This window comes from Argentina silus (genome assembly GCF_951799395.1).
Source record: "Argentina silus genome assembly, chromosome: 16".
NCBI classification, from domain to species: Eukaryota; Metazoa; Chordata; class Actinopteri; order Argentiniformes; family Argentinidae; genus Argentina; species Argentina silus.
In genome coordinates, this window is record NC_139670.1 from 10,614,527 (window position 1) to 10,630,686 (window position 16,160).

Consider the following 16,160-nt stretch of genomic DNA (forward strand, 5'->3'; position numbering starts at 1 on the left):
AAACGTTAGATGTCGGAGAGGTGTTGCTTATCAATCATCAGGAAAGGGTCCATTATGACGTAAAATGGGTCATGCGAAATGGGCGCATAAAAGAGCGTCCGAGACAGAGACCTGTCAGAGATGATCTGCTTATTGAAGAAATCAGTCGTGTTTGTTCATTCAGAGAAATCACAGAGAAAGCGATTTTAGATTACAATAAAAAATGTCCCAGAACTGGAGAAAGGTAAGTAGTTGACTTTAACAACTGTTGGCTAACAAAATCTAAAATCTTGACTTCTCTATAATATTCCGTTTTAAAACGTTTTACCAGTTTTTTATGTGTTCTGTATTCAATGTCGCCTTCAATGTATTTTAAACTAGACCTAATTGCTTTAATTAATTGGCAAATGAAAAAATGTAATGTATTGTTATGAAAAACGTATTGTTATGAAAAACACATGCTCAAGTTATTCTGGGGAGAGCTAAAGACTCTGAACAAATCTGTATTTTCAGCTTGCTGGTGTCTCAGAAATCGACCAGTCTTACAGACTCCCTGTGAGTAACTCTCTCTCTCTCTCTCTCTCTCTCTCTCTCTCTCTCTCTCTCTCTCACGCGCACACACACACACAAATTTTTTACAGTCAGTATCTATTCTAATGTGTTACTATATCTTGCAGACTATCGAGGAAAATGATGAACTGATGTCTGATGAGGAGGCCAGATCCGCTGGAGACGGCCGGGTCAGAACCAGAACCCTTGACTCCTGCACCCAGGTAAACACTGTATTCCTGCCTCCTGATCCGGTGTGTCAGAGTGGCTCAATCATGTCTCTGTCCTTCATGTGAGGGGGTTTGCTAAACTAAACATTCTCCTCTCAGTTTGATGATGAGGAGCTGTCCTACCTTCTGGAGGGGGAGGAGCTGGAGAAGGGAGAGGTAAAGAACAACTCACCTGTAGCTCTGCAGCCACATGTAGGCCTTTATGCTTTTTAGTCCTGACTCAGAACGTTGCCTAGCCAACAGTAGTACCTACAGTAGTGTGTTGTACTGTATCACCTCCTCTCCCATCAGTATCTCACTCTGTGTGTGTTGTCACTGCAGATGCAGAGAGAGACTCTCAGCCCTCCATCCGCGGTCTCCTCTGAGATGACCTGCGGCTCCCAGGGGAAGGTAGACCAGCTAGCCCAGGTCAGGGCCTCCACCCTGGTGAAGGTGGATGATCTGACCCACCGTTGGGCCTCCACCCTGGGAGAAGAGAAGGTGGATGACCTGGCCCAGCTGAAGGCCGCCTGCCTGGCCCTGGTAGAGGACGGCCTGGCCTCCCTGCAGAGGGACGTGGGTCGGGGCCTGCAGAGGCTGGCTGGCAACCTGGACCAGAGCCTGGAGGTCCGGGAGAGGACCCGGGAGCAGCAGCTGGCACAAGAGGCTCAGCGCCGCCAGGTACGCCTCCGCCGCACTCACCTCTGGATGGAGAGATGGATGGTGAGGAGGACGGAGGGAGGAGCGGAGGAGGACGAGGACGAGGGGTGGTCAGGTGACCTGACGGCGGCCGACACGCCCCTGGGCCGGGCATTTGTGAAGGAGGCCCGGCAGGAAGTGAGGCGTGCCATGGCGGAAGCGGAATACGACCGCGAGAACGACATGGTGCTGAAAAACGCCAGGGAGGCGGAGCTAGACCAGGAAGACCACCAGGCCTGGAACACAGAGCTGGTTTCCGTCGCAACAGCGATGAAGGAACGCAGTTGCGACCTAAAGAACAGGATGGCTCAGCTGTGGGATGCCCTGGAGAAGAAACAAGGGGTGGAGATGGAGGAAAGATCTCAGCCACCAACTGTAAGTTGACAGACAGGGATGTGGAGATCGCACTGTCTCAGTAACTGTTGTCTACTTTAAAGAATTCCATTCCTTTATTCCATGTCTTCATCATTGTGTTGATCCCCCTGCTTGAGAGGTTTTACTGCAATGTTAGTTTTACCGCAGGTTCGAGTTATATTTTACGACATAACATTTAGTCATCTCAGTGTCTATGGATTTGAACATTTAAATTGACTGCTCAATATATTTGATTAATATATATGACACCTGCCTCCATGTTTCCCCTCTGTCTCTCTCCTCCATACAGGACTCTGGCACTGGGAAAGCCCTGGTCCCAGCCCTGGTCCAAACCATGGACAGAACCCTGGACCCAGTCCTTGTGGACCGAGCCCCAGAGCTTCGCCGGAGGCCGGAGGTCAAGCTGACTGCCTCTGGACCACCACTGACATCCAGCTCTCTCTCCTCACCTGAGGTCCCTCCTCCTCGTGTTGCATGGCAAGACACCCGCTTCCACCCTGTCCTCCCCCCCATCTCTCCCTCGACCAGGGATCAGAAAGTGATCATCACCTCGCCTGCTCAGAGTGGATCACAGGCTCTAGTACAGGTAACTGGTTAGGGGTCAGGGTTAGGGGTCAAGTGTAAATACAGATAGATATAATATGATTATATCTCACTCCTCTGTATATTAGTTAAAGAAGGATATTGTGTTCAGTGTCATATACTGTATGTCACAATCAATAGTCAGTCCTCAACAATCAGTGATAAGATGTGTGCATTCTACATCCCTCAGGCCAAAGGCTCAGAGCTGACAGGCTCTCCCCGTAAGGCAGAGAGGAACGGAGAGAAAAAGAAGAAGAAGAAGAAGAAGGTAGTGAAGGTAGTGAAGGAGGCAGAGGAGATAACAAAGGCTCAGGGCCTTCAGATAGAGGAGGAGAACAGGCAGATCAAGGGAGAAATTCAAGGTGATGTGAAGGAGGAGAAGACTGAGGAGAAAAGCACTGAAAAGAACAGAGAAAAGATGAAGAATAGGGTGAAGAACAAGAGGTGAGAACAGAGGCCACCCTGAGAGGTAGAGATACGACTGGCTTGTCTCAGGGGACGGCAGGTTTAAACAGGGTTTAAGCTTAAGCAGGGTTTAAAGCAGGTTTAGATGCAGTATATATCATGCTAGTCAGTTAGCAGGTGCACTGGAATCTCTGGTTGTAAGGTTCTCCATTCTAAACTAACTTATTGTTGTTGTTTACCCTCAGGTGGAGGAGGTTCCTCCATCGACTTGGCCTGTCTTGTTGTTGAGGTCATCACACAGACCGAAGCCTCGGTTGTTTACCAACAGGAGTCTGGCTAGACCCCAACATTAAAACATTAAGAAAGCCAGAATCTTTCAATAAAAAATCTAAAAGGGTTTTTCTTTCATCATCATTTATAACAACAGAAAACGATTTGTTTTTCCCGCCAAAAAACGTTTTTCAATTTACACATGTTAATAGTTCATAAGATAACACAAATGGAAGTGAAACAGGTCCTTAATGGGCTCCAATGGACCTAAATAGAGCCCAAGATTTCACATGCTCCAAATCTGTAAAATCACTTTGTGATTTTGACACAGACATGACAAATTGACAAGTTGTACATGCCACATTTTTGTAGAGGAAAGATGTGTTCCTTGCAAAACAACGATCTTTAATGTAGCGCCCTCCTCCCCCCTCCTCAGTCTCTCTACCTCTACCTCCCATCGACCGTGGACCGTGGACCGTTCCTCATATCAGGACAGTGGACACGTCAGTTAGCAAAGTTGCACGGGAGATCAGGTCTAGTAGCGCCCCTTAGTGGACGTATAGGGAATCGTCGGTTAAAAGAGGGAAACTGGTATTTTCCGCAGCAAGATCAGAGTACTTTTTTAAAGAGATCATCAATACAAACGCAACAACCAACCATAATTTCAATGCTTTATTAGCATGAAGCACATATAAGTTATTCATAATGATACAGACAGATGTCACAACAATAATAGGTGGTCCTTAGTTAGTTTCATGAGAGCTAACATTGCTATGGCAAAACCTATGGTGCCAAAGACTAATAATATGCTCATTAAACGTTATGATAAAGAGTCAAGTATAAATCCATAAAATCAAAGATGATTTCCTCTAAAGATATATCGTAATAATACAATTACATAGGCACCATAGCAGATAATAGTGTTGTTAACATGAATCAACGCTTACACACAATGATGAATAAATACACAAATAGGAGGAGTAAGTCATTATCCAGGTATAAATACACAAGAAATGAGGTGGCAGAAACATGTTCAAGTGCAATTGGTAAGACAATACAGAAACCTAAGGAGCCTTTTAAAAGACTGAGACCAAAGGCTCTATTTTGGCATCGTTCTCCCTCTGACCATAATAAACACCTCTCCCCTTTTATACCTTTACTATAGTAACACAGTGCTCTGTATGTACTTCACACCTGGACCTGAAAAACAGCAGTGTTTGGTGCAAGTTTTTGTTAAAGCCTAGCACTAACAAACCTGATTCAACAAATTAACTTGTCATAAAGGACTAGACCTTGACCAGCAAAATCAGTTGTGTTAGTGTTGGGCTGGAACTAAAGTCACACACACAGATACACACACACACACACACACACACACACACACTCAGTGAGCTTCCAGGACCAGAAGAGAGCATTGCTATGACAGTTTGCCACAACATTACGTCATTTTTTCCTCACTCAGCAACTCTAGAGTGACCCTGAGAGAAAAATAAGACTCCATTGGACCGGTCACATGGCACAACAACACTCAACAACTCCATACTCAGATCTCACAGCAGCAGTGATTACAAGCCCAGTGATGTCACTACGGCTGCCATATAGGTTTGAAGTTTTGTTTTGTTTAGCTGTGTTTTTTCGTGCCAAGAAAGACATTATATATCATCCATACAGATGTGTTGTTTCTTATATATACTTCCCAATGTATGAAATTACAATTTGTGAGTATTTGATGCATAATACTAAGTAATGCAACCACAATAACATTCCTTAAAATGTTGCTATATGTTCTGCTAGCAAAGAGAATGGCCTTAATGTGCTGCAACGTGCACACTGTTGTAGCAAGATTGTTAGTGTTCGCTTTCTAGGAGGTGAGCTGTGTGTCAACAGACAGGTTGACTGAGGTTAGTAATACTGCTTGTATTATTATCCATTACTTATATCTAAAGACATTTTGTTTAAACAACTATTATTTCAGTTCTTAATGTTTACAGTTTGAAATACAATCACAGCTTTGTTTTTCCCTTTTAATGTGTTGTGTTGGTTGAGACAGCAGGATGACAGCAAGTCTAACCACGACCCCAACAACCCCAAAACTGCTGAGAATAAAACATATAAGATCATTAAAAAACATCACATTCTATTTGACCAAGCCATGCCTCTTTACCAGCCTTTACCAATCAACGTAGCAAGGGTTTAGAATGCCCAGGAAACAGAAAAGACAACAATCTGTGTGTGGATTGTCTGTTGCACCTTTTCACTAGGTAGGCAGCCGCTATAGAGCAGGTTAATTCATTCTAGCATCTGTTCAGCATCTCACAAAGAGAGGAAATACATCTCACAGCAAAAGCAATATTGAGCACATACATAGTCACTTCTAAAATATCTGCATTAGGACTCACTCAGATCAGCCTGATTTCACTGGTTTGATGGTACTACTGTTTCAGTTATTGCTCGCTGTTCAAAATCCACTCAGGGGTGATCTGAATGTAGCACACTCCCCTCCCCCGACATACTCAGCTGCTCTACAGAGCCAATCAGACGCAGGTTTTGAATTATTGGGGTTCCCTGAAGTGCTGCTCTCGCAGATGAGGGAACTCCAATTAGTATCACATTATTATCAATTTTTTCCCTTCTTTTCATAAGCAATTACAGTTGTCATCCCCATAACCATGGCAAAATCATAGCATTGTTTCAGCATAACATTTTCAGGGCACCCCCAAGAGCGAACCCATCTCTAGTAGAAAATACAGTACTAAGGTCAAAGGTCACAGACACAGAGCAGCGCGAGACTGTAGCGATGTCCTCTGGGCAAAAAGGCTTAGGTTTTTCCGTTTCAGACGTAACGTTAATTGGCAACTTAAGTCCATTGTTCAGACGGACAGTACGTAGGTTGAGGGGATTCTCCTGGCTGACCATTGTTATTTGCCCTCTTCTTGAGGAATCTGTTTCCAGCTTCTTCCTATGGTTCGAGAGTTCAGAGGTCATTTGTGATGCGCTGCATTGATAAATAATGTTTATTCTTTTTTTTTTTTTTTACTGCAAGTCTTTTAAGATTAGTGCACTTCTTTTACAATCCATGTTAGACAAGGGAAGCTGAGGCAGCTCTCTGTTTCACTTCCAGTTCCTGTTGTTCCAACAGGTTGGGGTGACAGTTGTCATAGTTGTACCTGTGACTCTGGCAGCAAAAGGCAGCGGAAAAAAACGAGGGCTGAGTTAGATTTCACCGGCAAAGGTAGGCTGGCGGTAGCGGCGCTCATAGCAGTTAGCAATAGAGGAAGTTGTGGAGTATTTGAGTAAGTATACCAGGTTAATTGGTAACTAGTAACAGAAAGAAGATAAGGAAGCAGCCACATGTGGGTGCTACACATCGCTAGTGGAGGAGGTAACTACAAATCCAATCCACGAGCAAGTTTTATTTGCTGGACTTCCCAGGCTTGCTAGACTTACTAGCTTTGGTGGCTTTGGTGGCTTTGATGTCAGTCTTGGTCTTCTGGATCCGGGAGAAGATCTCCTTGAAAAGGGCCTTGTACTCTGGAGTGTTCTGGCCCAGCCTCTTATCCACAGCCTCCACCTGCTTGCTGATGGTCTCCATGGCCTCCGGGGTGGAGGGAGACTGGGTGGGGGTGGACGGGGGCGCCGGGGTGGGGCCCACCGCACAGTCCTTCATGGAGGGGTCTCGTGAGACGGGCCGTGAGGTCTGCACCCCGGCGTGACACAGACTCTCCTCGTGGCGTCGACACTTCCCCAGCAGCTCCTCGTACTTCTCCAGCAGGGCGTGGTACTGCTCGTCCACCTCCCTCAGGATGGACATCCCTCTCTTTCTCACGCTATTGGCGTGGATAGCATAGCTCCCCCTCCTCCTCCCGGACGCGTCTCGAGCCACGATGGCGTTCAGCGCTGTGTCGCTGCAGCTCTTCCTCACGGGGCTGGTGGCAGGTAACGCCTCCCCTCCCACGCCTCCTCCGCCCTCCCCCTCCTCCCTCACCCCTCCTCCTGCCTCCCCTCCCTCCCCCTCCATGGTGTCGGTCTCTGGGGTGTTGTTGAGGAGCGTCTGGGTGAGGCCCACGCCATCGTCCTCGCTGCGCAGGAGGAGCGTCCGCGCTCGGCGGAGCTGCTGTAGCTCTTGAAGCTCCGCCTCCAGCTCGCGTACCCGCACCTGGCAGCTCTCCGCACCCTGGAAGAAAACAATCAATCAATCACCAGTACTTGGTCAATAAATCAATCAATTCAATCTATATCTTTATTATTCCCATTTGGGAAATTCACTCCAAGGAGTTTATTATTTTGACCTTTCCACTGAATAATGTTTCTCACTTTTTCATTACTATAAAGTGATTCTATTCGTAAAATTGTTCCCACTGTGTATCAACATGTGTGCCATTCAGCTGTCTCGAACATGTCTTTCTTGAGAAATAATATAAGGTAATAATATAATATAATAATAATATGAACAGTGGGTAAAAAGGACTGATCCCAACCTGCACGCGTGTCTCCAAGCGGGAGAACTCCCCCAGGAGGGCGTTGCACTCCCTCTCCGCCCCCTCCCTGCGTCCTCTCTCCGTCCTCACGGCCGACCGCAGAGCCGACACCGCCTCCCGCAGGCGCTCGTTCTCCTCCTCCATTGGCTGACGCTCCGCCTCCACCGAGAAGCTGTCGGCCTGTCCCACCACGAACCCATCCTCATACCTGACAGACGGACGGACGGACGGACGGACGGACGGACAGACGGACGGACAGACGGACAGACAGACTATCAGTCAGTACATCTCTCCATCTCTCACTCCATTTATTATTAACGATTCCCTCACACTTAATTTCTATGTCTGCCCTTTTTTACAGGCCAGATATTTGGTTGGCTGAGCTGAATCAGCACGGTTGATAATGGTACTGAGAGGGTAGTAGTAGGAGGCATGACCTGGGTGCAGTGCAGAGTTCCCTCAGGCAGGGGAAGGAGGCGATGGTCTTACGGCGTTCCCTCTTCTCCCTCCTCACCCTGAGCTGCTCCAGGGAACGCAGCTGCTCCATCTGGCCTGAGAGAGACTCCACCTGGGTCTGCAGGGTCTCGATGGTCCCCGTCAGCCTGACACAACACGGAGGGGAGGAGGTCAGGTTAGTGTGTGTGTGTGTTTGTGTGTGTGCATACTTCTGTGTGTGTGTGTGTGTGTGTGTGTGTGTGTGTGTGTGTGTGTGTGTGTGTGTGTGTGTGTTTTTCTCTCACCTTTCGATCTTGTGTTGGGAGGCTTTGCTGTCTGACACCAGCCTGTGGTTGGTGAGCTCCAGCTCCCTGGCCGTCCCATCCAGCTGCTCATAAACCTTAGCATGCTGATCATTCATGTCCCGCAGGACATCCAGCTGCTTAGAAAGATACTGTAGGACACACACACACACACACACACACACACACACACACACACACACACACACACACACGCATATATTATATAACACACAGTACATGATCATACCCCTTGGTCATGAACCCTGTGAACCAGGTCAGTGAGGTGCATTGTCTTATGACAGATGACGTAATTCTAACGCTATTTGTCGTAAGAAAATGGGGTGAGGTGGTGTTACAGGTAGGCTGAGCCAGCAAGGTCAAGGGTCAATGTTCCTGAGGCATTAGCCGCTAGCAGTGGCCTTAATCCAGACACCACGCCACAGACACGGCCACACACACACACACACACACACACACATACACACACACACTATTCATTGCATTGTTAAAGTTAATGGCAGACTAGTGAAGAGAGAAATCAGCTTGATTTAATTACCTCTCACTGGCTTGACTTCCCATTTTGGTCAGTCCCAAAGTAAGACTTAATTCCCCATTACTGAATTAGCAAGGCAAAACCACCACACCCTGAACAGCAGTGGAGGCTGGTGGATGGGCACATTGTAATGCATGGAATGGAATGAGGAATGGTATCATACACGTGTTTGATACCATTCCTCATTCCATTCCATGTATTACAATGAGCCTGTGTTCCGATGTCTGCCTCCACCAGCCTCCCCTCACACTGAGAGGTTGAAAGGGAAGATGCATGCTTCCTCTTGTTCTCCTCTCCTCCATCTGCCCGGGTGAGAGGTCATAGAGAGAAGGAGAGAGGGGTCACGCCATAGCATACCTCAATCTCCTGCACCTGCTCCTCATTAGTGATGTACATCAGCTGCAGGGAGTCCTCCAGCTCCTTGTTCCTCTCCAACAGAGTCTTCCCCAGCTCTGCTGCCAGGTGGAGGTCTGGAGAGAGAGAGAGAGAGAGAGAGAGAAGAGAGGGAGGGAGGGGGAGATGGAGAGATAGATACAGCAGGGAGAGGGCCAGGGGAGATAGAGAGGGAGAGAGGTAGGAGAAAGGGAGGGGGGTGACAGCGAGGGAGAGAGAGAGGGAAGGGAAAAGAGATATTTCGTTTTTACAACAAGGTCAGAGCTTTAACAAACTGTCTTAATAAAACAGCAAAGCCACGTTTTATAGCTGGTTATAGCTGGTTATAGCTGGTTTTATAGCTGGTTATCAAAGCTTTACATCGTATGGTGCCAGTGTTAAATATACCAACGGTTGTATTTCAATCTGCCCTCTAGTCTCTCTGGAGCCTGAGTGCCAGTCAGTTTTTCCTTCAGCCTACTCCTGCTGTATATTGTGGTCATTCATACAGAGACAGTCATGCAATGACAAACACGTTAGCTAAAGCAAGAGAGAGCAGAAACAGACTGGCAGACTAGGCTAGAGTCTGTGACGACGACAGCAGAACGCATTGTTCATAGCCTGCCTTGATCTGCTAACCATCATTGTTCACTGTAGAATGGATTATCATCATGGCTCTATTTTCAGCAGGCTTCTAAGAACGTCTATACACACACAGCACAATCAAACATTCTGCCTTCCCGGCCACCGCGATCACTTCATCCTTAGGGAGGGAGGGAGGGAGGGAGGGAGGGAGGGAGGGAGGGAGAGAGGGAGGGGAGCTTTTTGAATTTAATTGAATTTGAAAGAAAGAGAGAAGGAAAAAGAACAAATATCTGCATTACGTCTCCCCATAGGTTTCTCTTGTCTATTTCTACCCTTCTCTCTCTCCCCTCTGACACATTCACAGGGGAGGCTGGTGGAAGTAGAAATCGGAGGATAGGGCTTATTGTAATGCATGGAATGGAATGAGGAATGGTGTCAAACACACGTGTATGATACTATAAACACACTTTTTTGATACCATTCCTCATATCATCCCATGCAATGAGCCCGTCCTCCAATTTCTACCTCCACCAGCCTCCCCAGATTCTGAAGGTCAGAGATGTGAGCCAAGATCATCTTTAGACAGTATCTCTCCACAGAGACTACGACAAACACACACGCTGCAGTCTGCACTCAGAATGCTGGAGCTCATGGATATGAGACACACACACACACACACACACACACACACACACACACACACACACACACACACACACACACACACACACACGCACACACACATTAGAGTAGTGTGATCTCTCTTAGTTCATACATGTAGGATGTAGGAACCATTGATTTGGTGCAGAGGTACAACCTGACTGAGAGCAGGTCACAGTGGTTTAAGGTACTCCATGTCAGGGTTAGATTACAAACGGGGAAACAGATGAGGTGATCAACAGGAAACAGTCCTACTCTACAGCACTCTATATTGGTTGATTAGGCCTGGCTGTGAGTCAGCAGGATTCATGGTATGTTTTCTGAAGACCTGTGTGTGTGTGTGTGTGTGTGTGTGTGTGTGTGTGTGTGTGTGTGTGTGTGTGTGTGTGTGTGTGTGTGAGAGAGAGAGACAGAGCTACAGCTTGATGGAGAGACCCTCAACTGAACTGCCAATAAGGACAATCAACGGACCTCAGAAGAGACAAACTCTGTCTTCAGTAACCAATGTTCATATATCAATATAATCAATAACCCGGCGTTCACCTCTGTTAACACAAGCTGACCTCTGACCTACAAATGTATTTTGTCAGAAAGTAAGAGTTGTAGCAATGGAGAGATGTCGGAAAAACTGGCTGACCATGCAAATGCTAGCACACACACACACACACACACACACAGCCGTGTGCACGCCTCTGTGTGTGTCTGAGTGTTTTAGCATCTTGCATGGTCAGCCCTTATGTTGTACACGCTTCATTTTGTCCCATATCTGCTTGCTTTTCAACTGTGCTTTCTCGTCTCGCTGGTTGTGTATTCCCTCAATTACACTAATGAGGAAGAAACCAAGCTGCTGCCAGCTCCTCCACATGCAGTGGAGGAGACCTGCCTCCTGCACTGACAGCATCATGACTTCCCGTGGGCCTCCGACCTCCACATGGTAAGAATTAACAGGCCTTAACCATTTCTGGTATATGAATGAATAACAGCTTTCAATGTATTATCACATACTGGTACTGGTTCATGTTTTATTACATATTTCTATGTATTATTTATTACATAATAATATGTATTATTACGTACCACATATAACATTTGGTTGAATATTATTCTCGAACTGATAAGAGAAAGGACAGCTAGTTCAACTCCATACTGTAGGGAAGAGTGTTCCTGAACAAAACAACGAGTCCTTCTCCTGACAGGCCTTTATGATAGCTCACAGCAGGGACACTACTTCAGCTGTGCCCCACGACTCGGAGAGTCCATTAGAGCAGGACTGTGAATGCTGAAGCATAAAGTAGGACCTGTTAGCATACGACGGGGGGGCTCTCTACATCTGCTCTTTAATTTATAGACCCACAGACTGCAGGCACACAGACTACAGACCCACAAACTACAGACCCACAGGCTGGATAGAGTTGTGGCTTGAGTAAGTGTTGAAGGGGGATGCTGGAAAGGCAAAGCTCATATAAATGCTAAACAGAGACCCAGAGTGCATGCAGGACACAGTCGCTTCCTGGCCAGAAGAGCTATAGCCTATATGTCACCTGGAAAAGCATTGCAGAAATAAATCCTCTTTTGCTTTTCTTCCAGGAGAGGAAACTGAATTATGTAAACCAAGACCGCTGGATGGTGTACGACTGCCTGCCTGGGAAACCACATGACCCCAAACACTGTCTCTCTGTTTACATTCAAAGTTCACTCACTGGGCTGTTAGTATGTAACAGAGAGAGAGAGAGAGAGAGAGAGAGAGAGAGAGAGAGAGAGAGAGAGAGAGAGAGAGAGAGAGGGAGAGAGAGAGAGAGAGAGAGAGAGAGAGAGAGAGAGAGAGAGCACTTCACTGCACCATCCAACAACACAATCAATACCGGCTACAGACCACCATCTCCAAACAGGAAGTGCCCTGACCCATAAAGGATGACATCACTTGTCTTAGAGCCAGAGACTCAGACATAATGGCATTGTGAATTGTATGCACTTCCTGGATGTATGCTATTACATTAAGCCAATTTTAACATATATTAATGATAGATATTTTGATCTATTAAAGTATCAGTTACAGTGACAGAACTCATATTAAGTCCCTCAGCAATAGAGGAACATTCAATGATATGCATTTCATCTCATTGCGTCATTTTGGGGGTGTTTTTGTGGAGTGATTGTCCAGTTGTCAGGGGAATGGGAACACTCCTGTCACAAGTCACTGACACAGACACAGACACAAACACAAACACAGACACACACATGAAACACAGAGACAGACTAAGTATCTAACTAAGTGTCTAAGCTCTCTAATCTGATAGTTGAGGGCTTACTGTTGGCAAGTCAAACATCCTATGACCAGCTCCAAAAAATAATATGAATCTTACAGAATAGAGATTCATGCTGTATTGAGTTAGATGTTCGATCTTTCCCTATGTCCTATTTTCCTCTCCTATTTCCCTTTAGTGTGTGTGTGTGTGTGTGCGTGTGTGTGTGTGTATGTGTGTGTGTGTGTGTGTGTGTGTGAGAGATAGAGAGAGAAAGTGTGTGTGTGTGTGTGTGTGTACATTCCACAGAGAATGTGGTGTGCAGAAGCGATCTTCTCTGAAGCGTGAGCAGTTGCTGTTTTTGTAGGTGCATATTTCCCTTGAGATTCAATGGAATTTGAAAAAAACAGGGCCTCTCCTTCTTTTCTCCAGCTGATCCGAGCTACATGCCAACTCTGTGAGACTGCAGTAAAGCCCTACGCCTACGAGTGTCATAACAGCATGAGGTTCAGTCCCAACCCTTTGTCCTTCTCTCATAAGGATAACAAAGGATAACCATGTCTGATTCAGATTAAGTTGAACCCTTATTAGCTGTAATTAGAGCGCACAGCCCAGGAAGCCTCTCATCAGGTTCTAATCTAGCCTCGCTGCCCAATGGGTCCCGACAAGTCAAACGCCTCAGCTAGCTTAGTCGGCCGCATATTTGCTTCTACAATGTTGGGCAGAGGCCAGCTTGGGTCTGACTCACAAGGCTTAATAGAAAAGCATCACAGTTTTTCCATGTTTGCCTCCTCCCGCTGTTCTTAATAAATGCACCAAAGTCATGATGAAAAAGCCACCATTGAGAAGGATACACATTCTAAGTTCTACATCTTCTGAATTGATCTATTTTCTCTGCCCTTTGATAGACTGCTGGCACGTGAAAGTATCACATCCACAGGTGAGCTCAGTACCCTGAGTGGTCAGCTAATACAACACCTGCTCTGAGAGGTCAGAGGTCAGCTAACACAACACCTGGTCTGACACAGATACAAGACCACAGGCTTCACAGATAGAGGGATGAATAGAGGGGGGGGGGGTGGTGGATGCAGAGACAGGGGGAGAGGAATGCAGAGGCAGGGGCAGAGGAATGGAAGGAAGGAATATCTCACGCCTCTTCATCTCAGTATCAAAAGATCTTCTGTTGTCTCTCTACTCACATGTTATTCTCTCTCTGTCTCTCTGGCTCTTTTATCTTGTTCTTATTCTCAGGACGATGGGTACTACCTCTGTGTGTCTACACCCAGAGACTGAAATCCCCCCCTTCGTTCACTCATAAACCAAGTGTGTATGAGTGTGTGTGTACATCAGTGTTTGATACCATTCCTCATTCCTTTCCATGCATTACAATGAGGCCGTCCACCGATTCCTACCTCCACCAGTCTCCCCTGGTGTACATGAAAAATGGCTATACTATTATAATTTAAAGTTTATTAATGGGAGTGCTGTCCGTTTTTCATTTGGCTAAGATATTCTGATGATTCAGCACCTGAACAGTACTTTGGGGTATGTTTTTTGAGTGAGTATGTTGTTTCTTTAATTCATAAGAGTGTGTGTGTGTGTGTGTGTGTGTGTGTGTGTGTGTGTGTGTGTGTGTGTGTGTGTGTGTGTGTACAGCCAGATCAAGAGCCACGATGCATCATTGCATCAGCCTCTCTCACTGCCCATGACAGATATTGTAATAATTGGCACCCAGACAGGAAGTGATGGGGAGATTAAGGTTGTGTGTGGAGTGAAAAGAGAGGGAGGCAGGGATTGGATGAGTGAGACAGATGGGGAGCCAACACAGGAGAAAGAGGAAGGAAGAGGTAGAAAGAGAGGGGAGAGCAAGAGAGAAAGGGAGATGAAGAAGAGAGAAAGAGAGAAAGAAGTAGAAAGAGAGGGGAGAGCAAGAGAGAAAGAGAGATGAAGAAGAGAGACATGAAATAGCCAATGCTGGCATTGAGTTCAAAGCTGTTTGACGAGCTTTGATTGGCTGAAGCTCAGCTAATATGTTAGTTGCTTGATGGGCTTTTAAATAATCCAAATATCAATTTATTAGCACAAAAATCTAACTCAGACTATTAGCTGGATTGTACATTCTCCTGAATTATAACAGTCCTGGTACACACAACAGCTAGGTAATGTGAGTTGTCCTGTGCAAATTGGCTGGTCCTGCAGAACAAACTTGGCATGAAGGTGACACAAAAGCCTTAGAATAACAACGCCTCTGTGAATGATTCACTCTTCCAGTGGATCCACACCTTTTCCCTTTCCTATGTATCATATTGTCAATTCAAAAATGTTTTACCTGCATACCATTTTTTATCATTTTCTATTTATTTTTTATTTAATGAGTGCTGAGGAGCACAATAACATGTATTGTTATTATGTTATTTGAAGAAAGGGTGCTTGGGTTTGGGCCATGGACAAAGGCTGTGGGATTCATCACTGCTGAGGTGTGAATAGGTTAACATTCTGTTGTTTAAGACTGTACTTTGAACCTTCATGGGTTAAAAGGTTATGTCATCAAGGTGCTATTCATTTTGCACTTGAGTAAGGGAGCTGGGACTGTTAGTCTAGGTAATTTGGGGATCGTTTTGAAGGGTGCATAGGTTAAAGATAACAGATAACAAAATATTTCGGCGATCTGCGCCATAAACGGTTGGCGTAAGTTTTCTCACTATTGCAATATAGCAGCCTATAGTAGGCTACAAAGAACAATGGTGACAGTCAACAGACATCTATTGTCTTCTGTTTACATCGTTCTTTTGTTTACATTGATCTGTTAATGCATTGTTAGTCTACATATTGTTATTGAACCTGCAACGTAAATTGATTGTACTTGCAATATTGTGAGAAGCATAGACTGAAACAGATTTAACCGGCCGCGTCACAAAGGCCCCTTGGCATCTCTTCACTGCTTTGTTGTCACAAAGTATCAAAAGGTTGAAAGATTCGGTTGCACAATTTTACAGGCATTGGCTATTTTCTATATCATGCAATAAATAATCAAACATCGTCATCTGGATTTATTATATAATAAAGGCCTTTGTTTATAGAGAGCTCTGCGTTCAGCCGACAACCCGATGCGTTGACATTGGGATGTGAGTCCATCCAGACCGGTTTGCAGAGCGCTCCTATACAAATGCTTTCCTTACCCTGTTCGAGGTCTTGTTGGTCGTACCATGGCTCTTCCTCCTCGGTCACGAATTCCTCCATTCCCCCTTCTCTTAGCATGGAGAGACCGCTCCTTCAGCACGATAAACCAGACAGCCGACCCCACAATCAGGCACACACACAGTCGCTGTCCCGCCCGCCCCTGGAATAGTTCATCTTCAGATGCAGAACGCCGCCGCCACCGCCGCCACACTCGATCTGTTACGTTAACCGATTCGATACTGAAGCAGGATAGCAAGCTAAACAAAAGGCACCCAGTTCAA

At 46.0% G+C, this 16,160-nt stretch overlaps 1 protein-coding gene across 1 annotated transcript; it reads right to left on the reverse strand.

The window, feature by feature from the left end:
• Nucleotides 1-3,790: 3,790 nt before the first annotated feature.
• On the reverse strand, nt 3,791-15,995 carry LOC310816670 (cerebellar degeneration-related protein 2-like). Its single transcript, XM_083686942.1, has 6 exons — nt 15,879-15,995; nt 9,197-9,309; nt 8,287-8,435; nt 7,984-8,148; nt 7,547-7,754; nt 3,791-7,242 (listed from the first exon to the last, which is right to left on the reverse strand). Exons 1-6 carry the CDS (start codon nt 15,955-15,957, stop codon nt 6,481-6,483), a joined length of 1,476 nt encoding a protein of 491 aa, XP_083543068.1. The 5' UTR covers nt 15,958-15,995; the 3' UTR covers nt 3,791-6,480.
• Between the last annotated feature and the right edge of the window lie 165 nt (nt 15,996-16,160).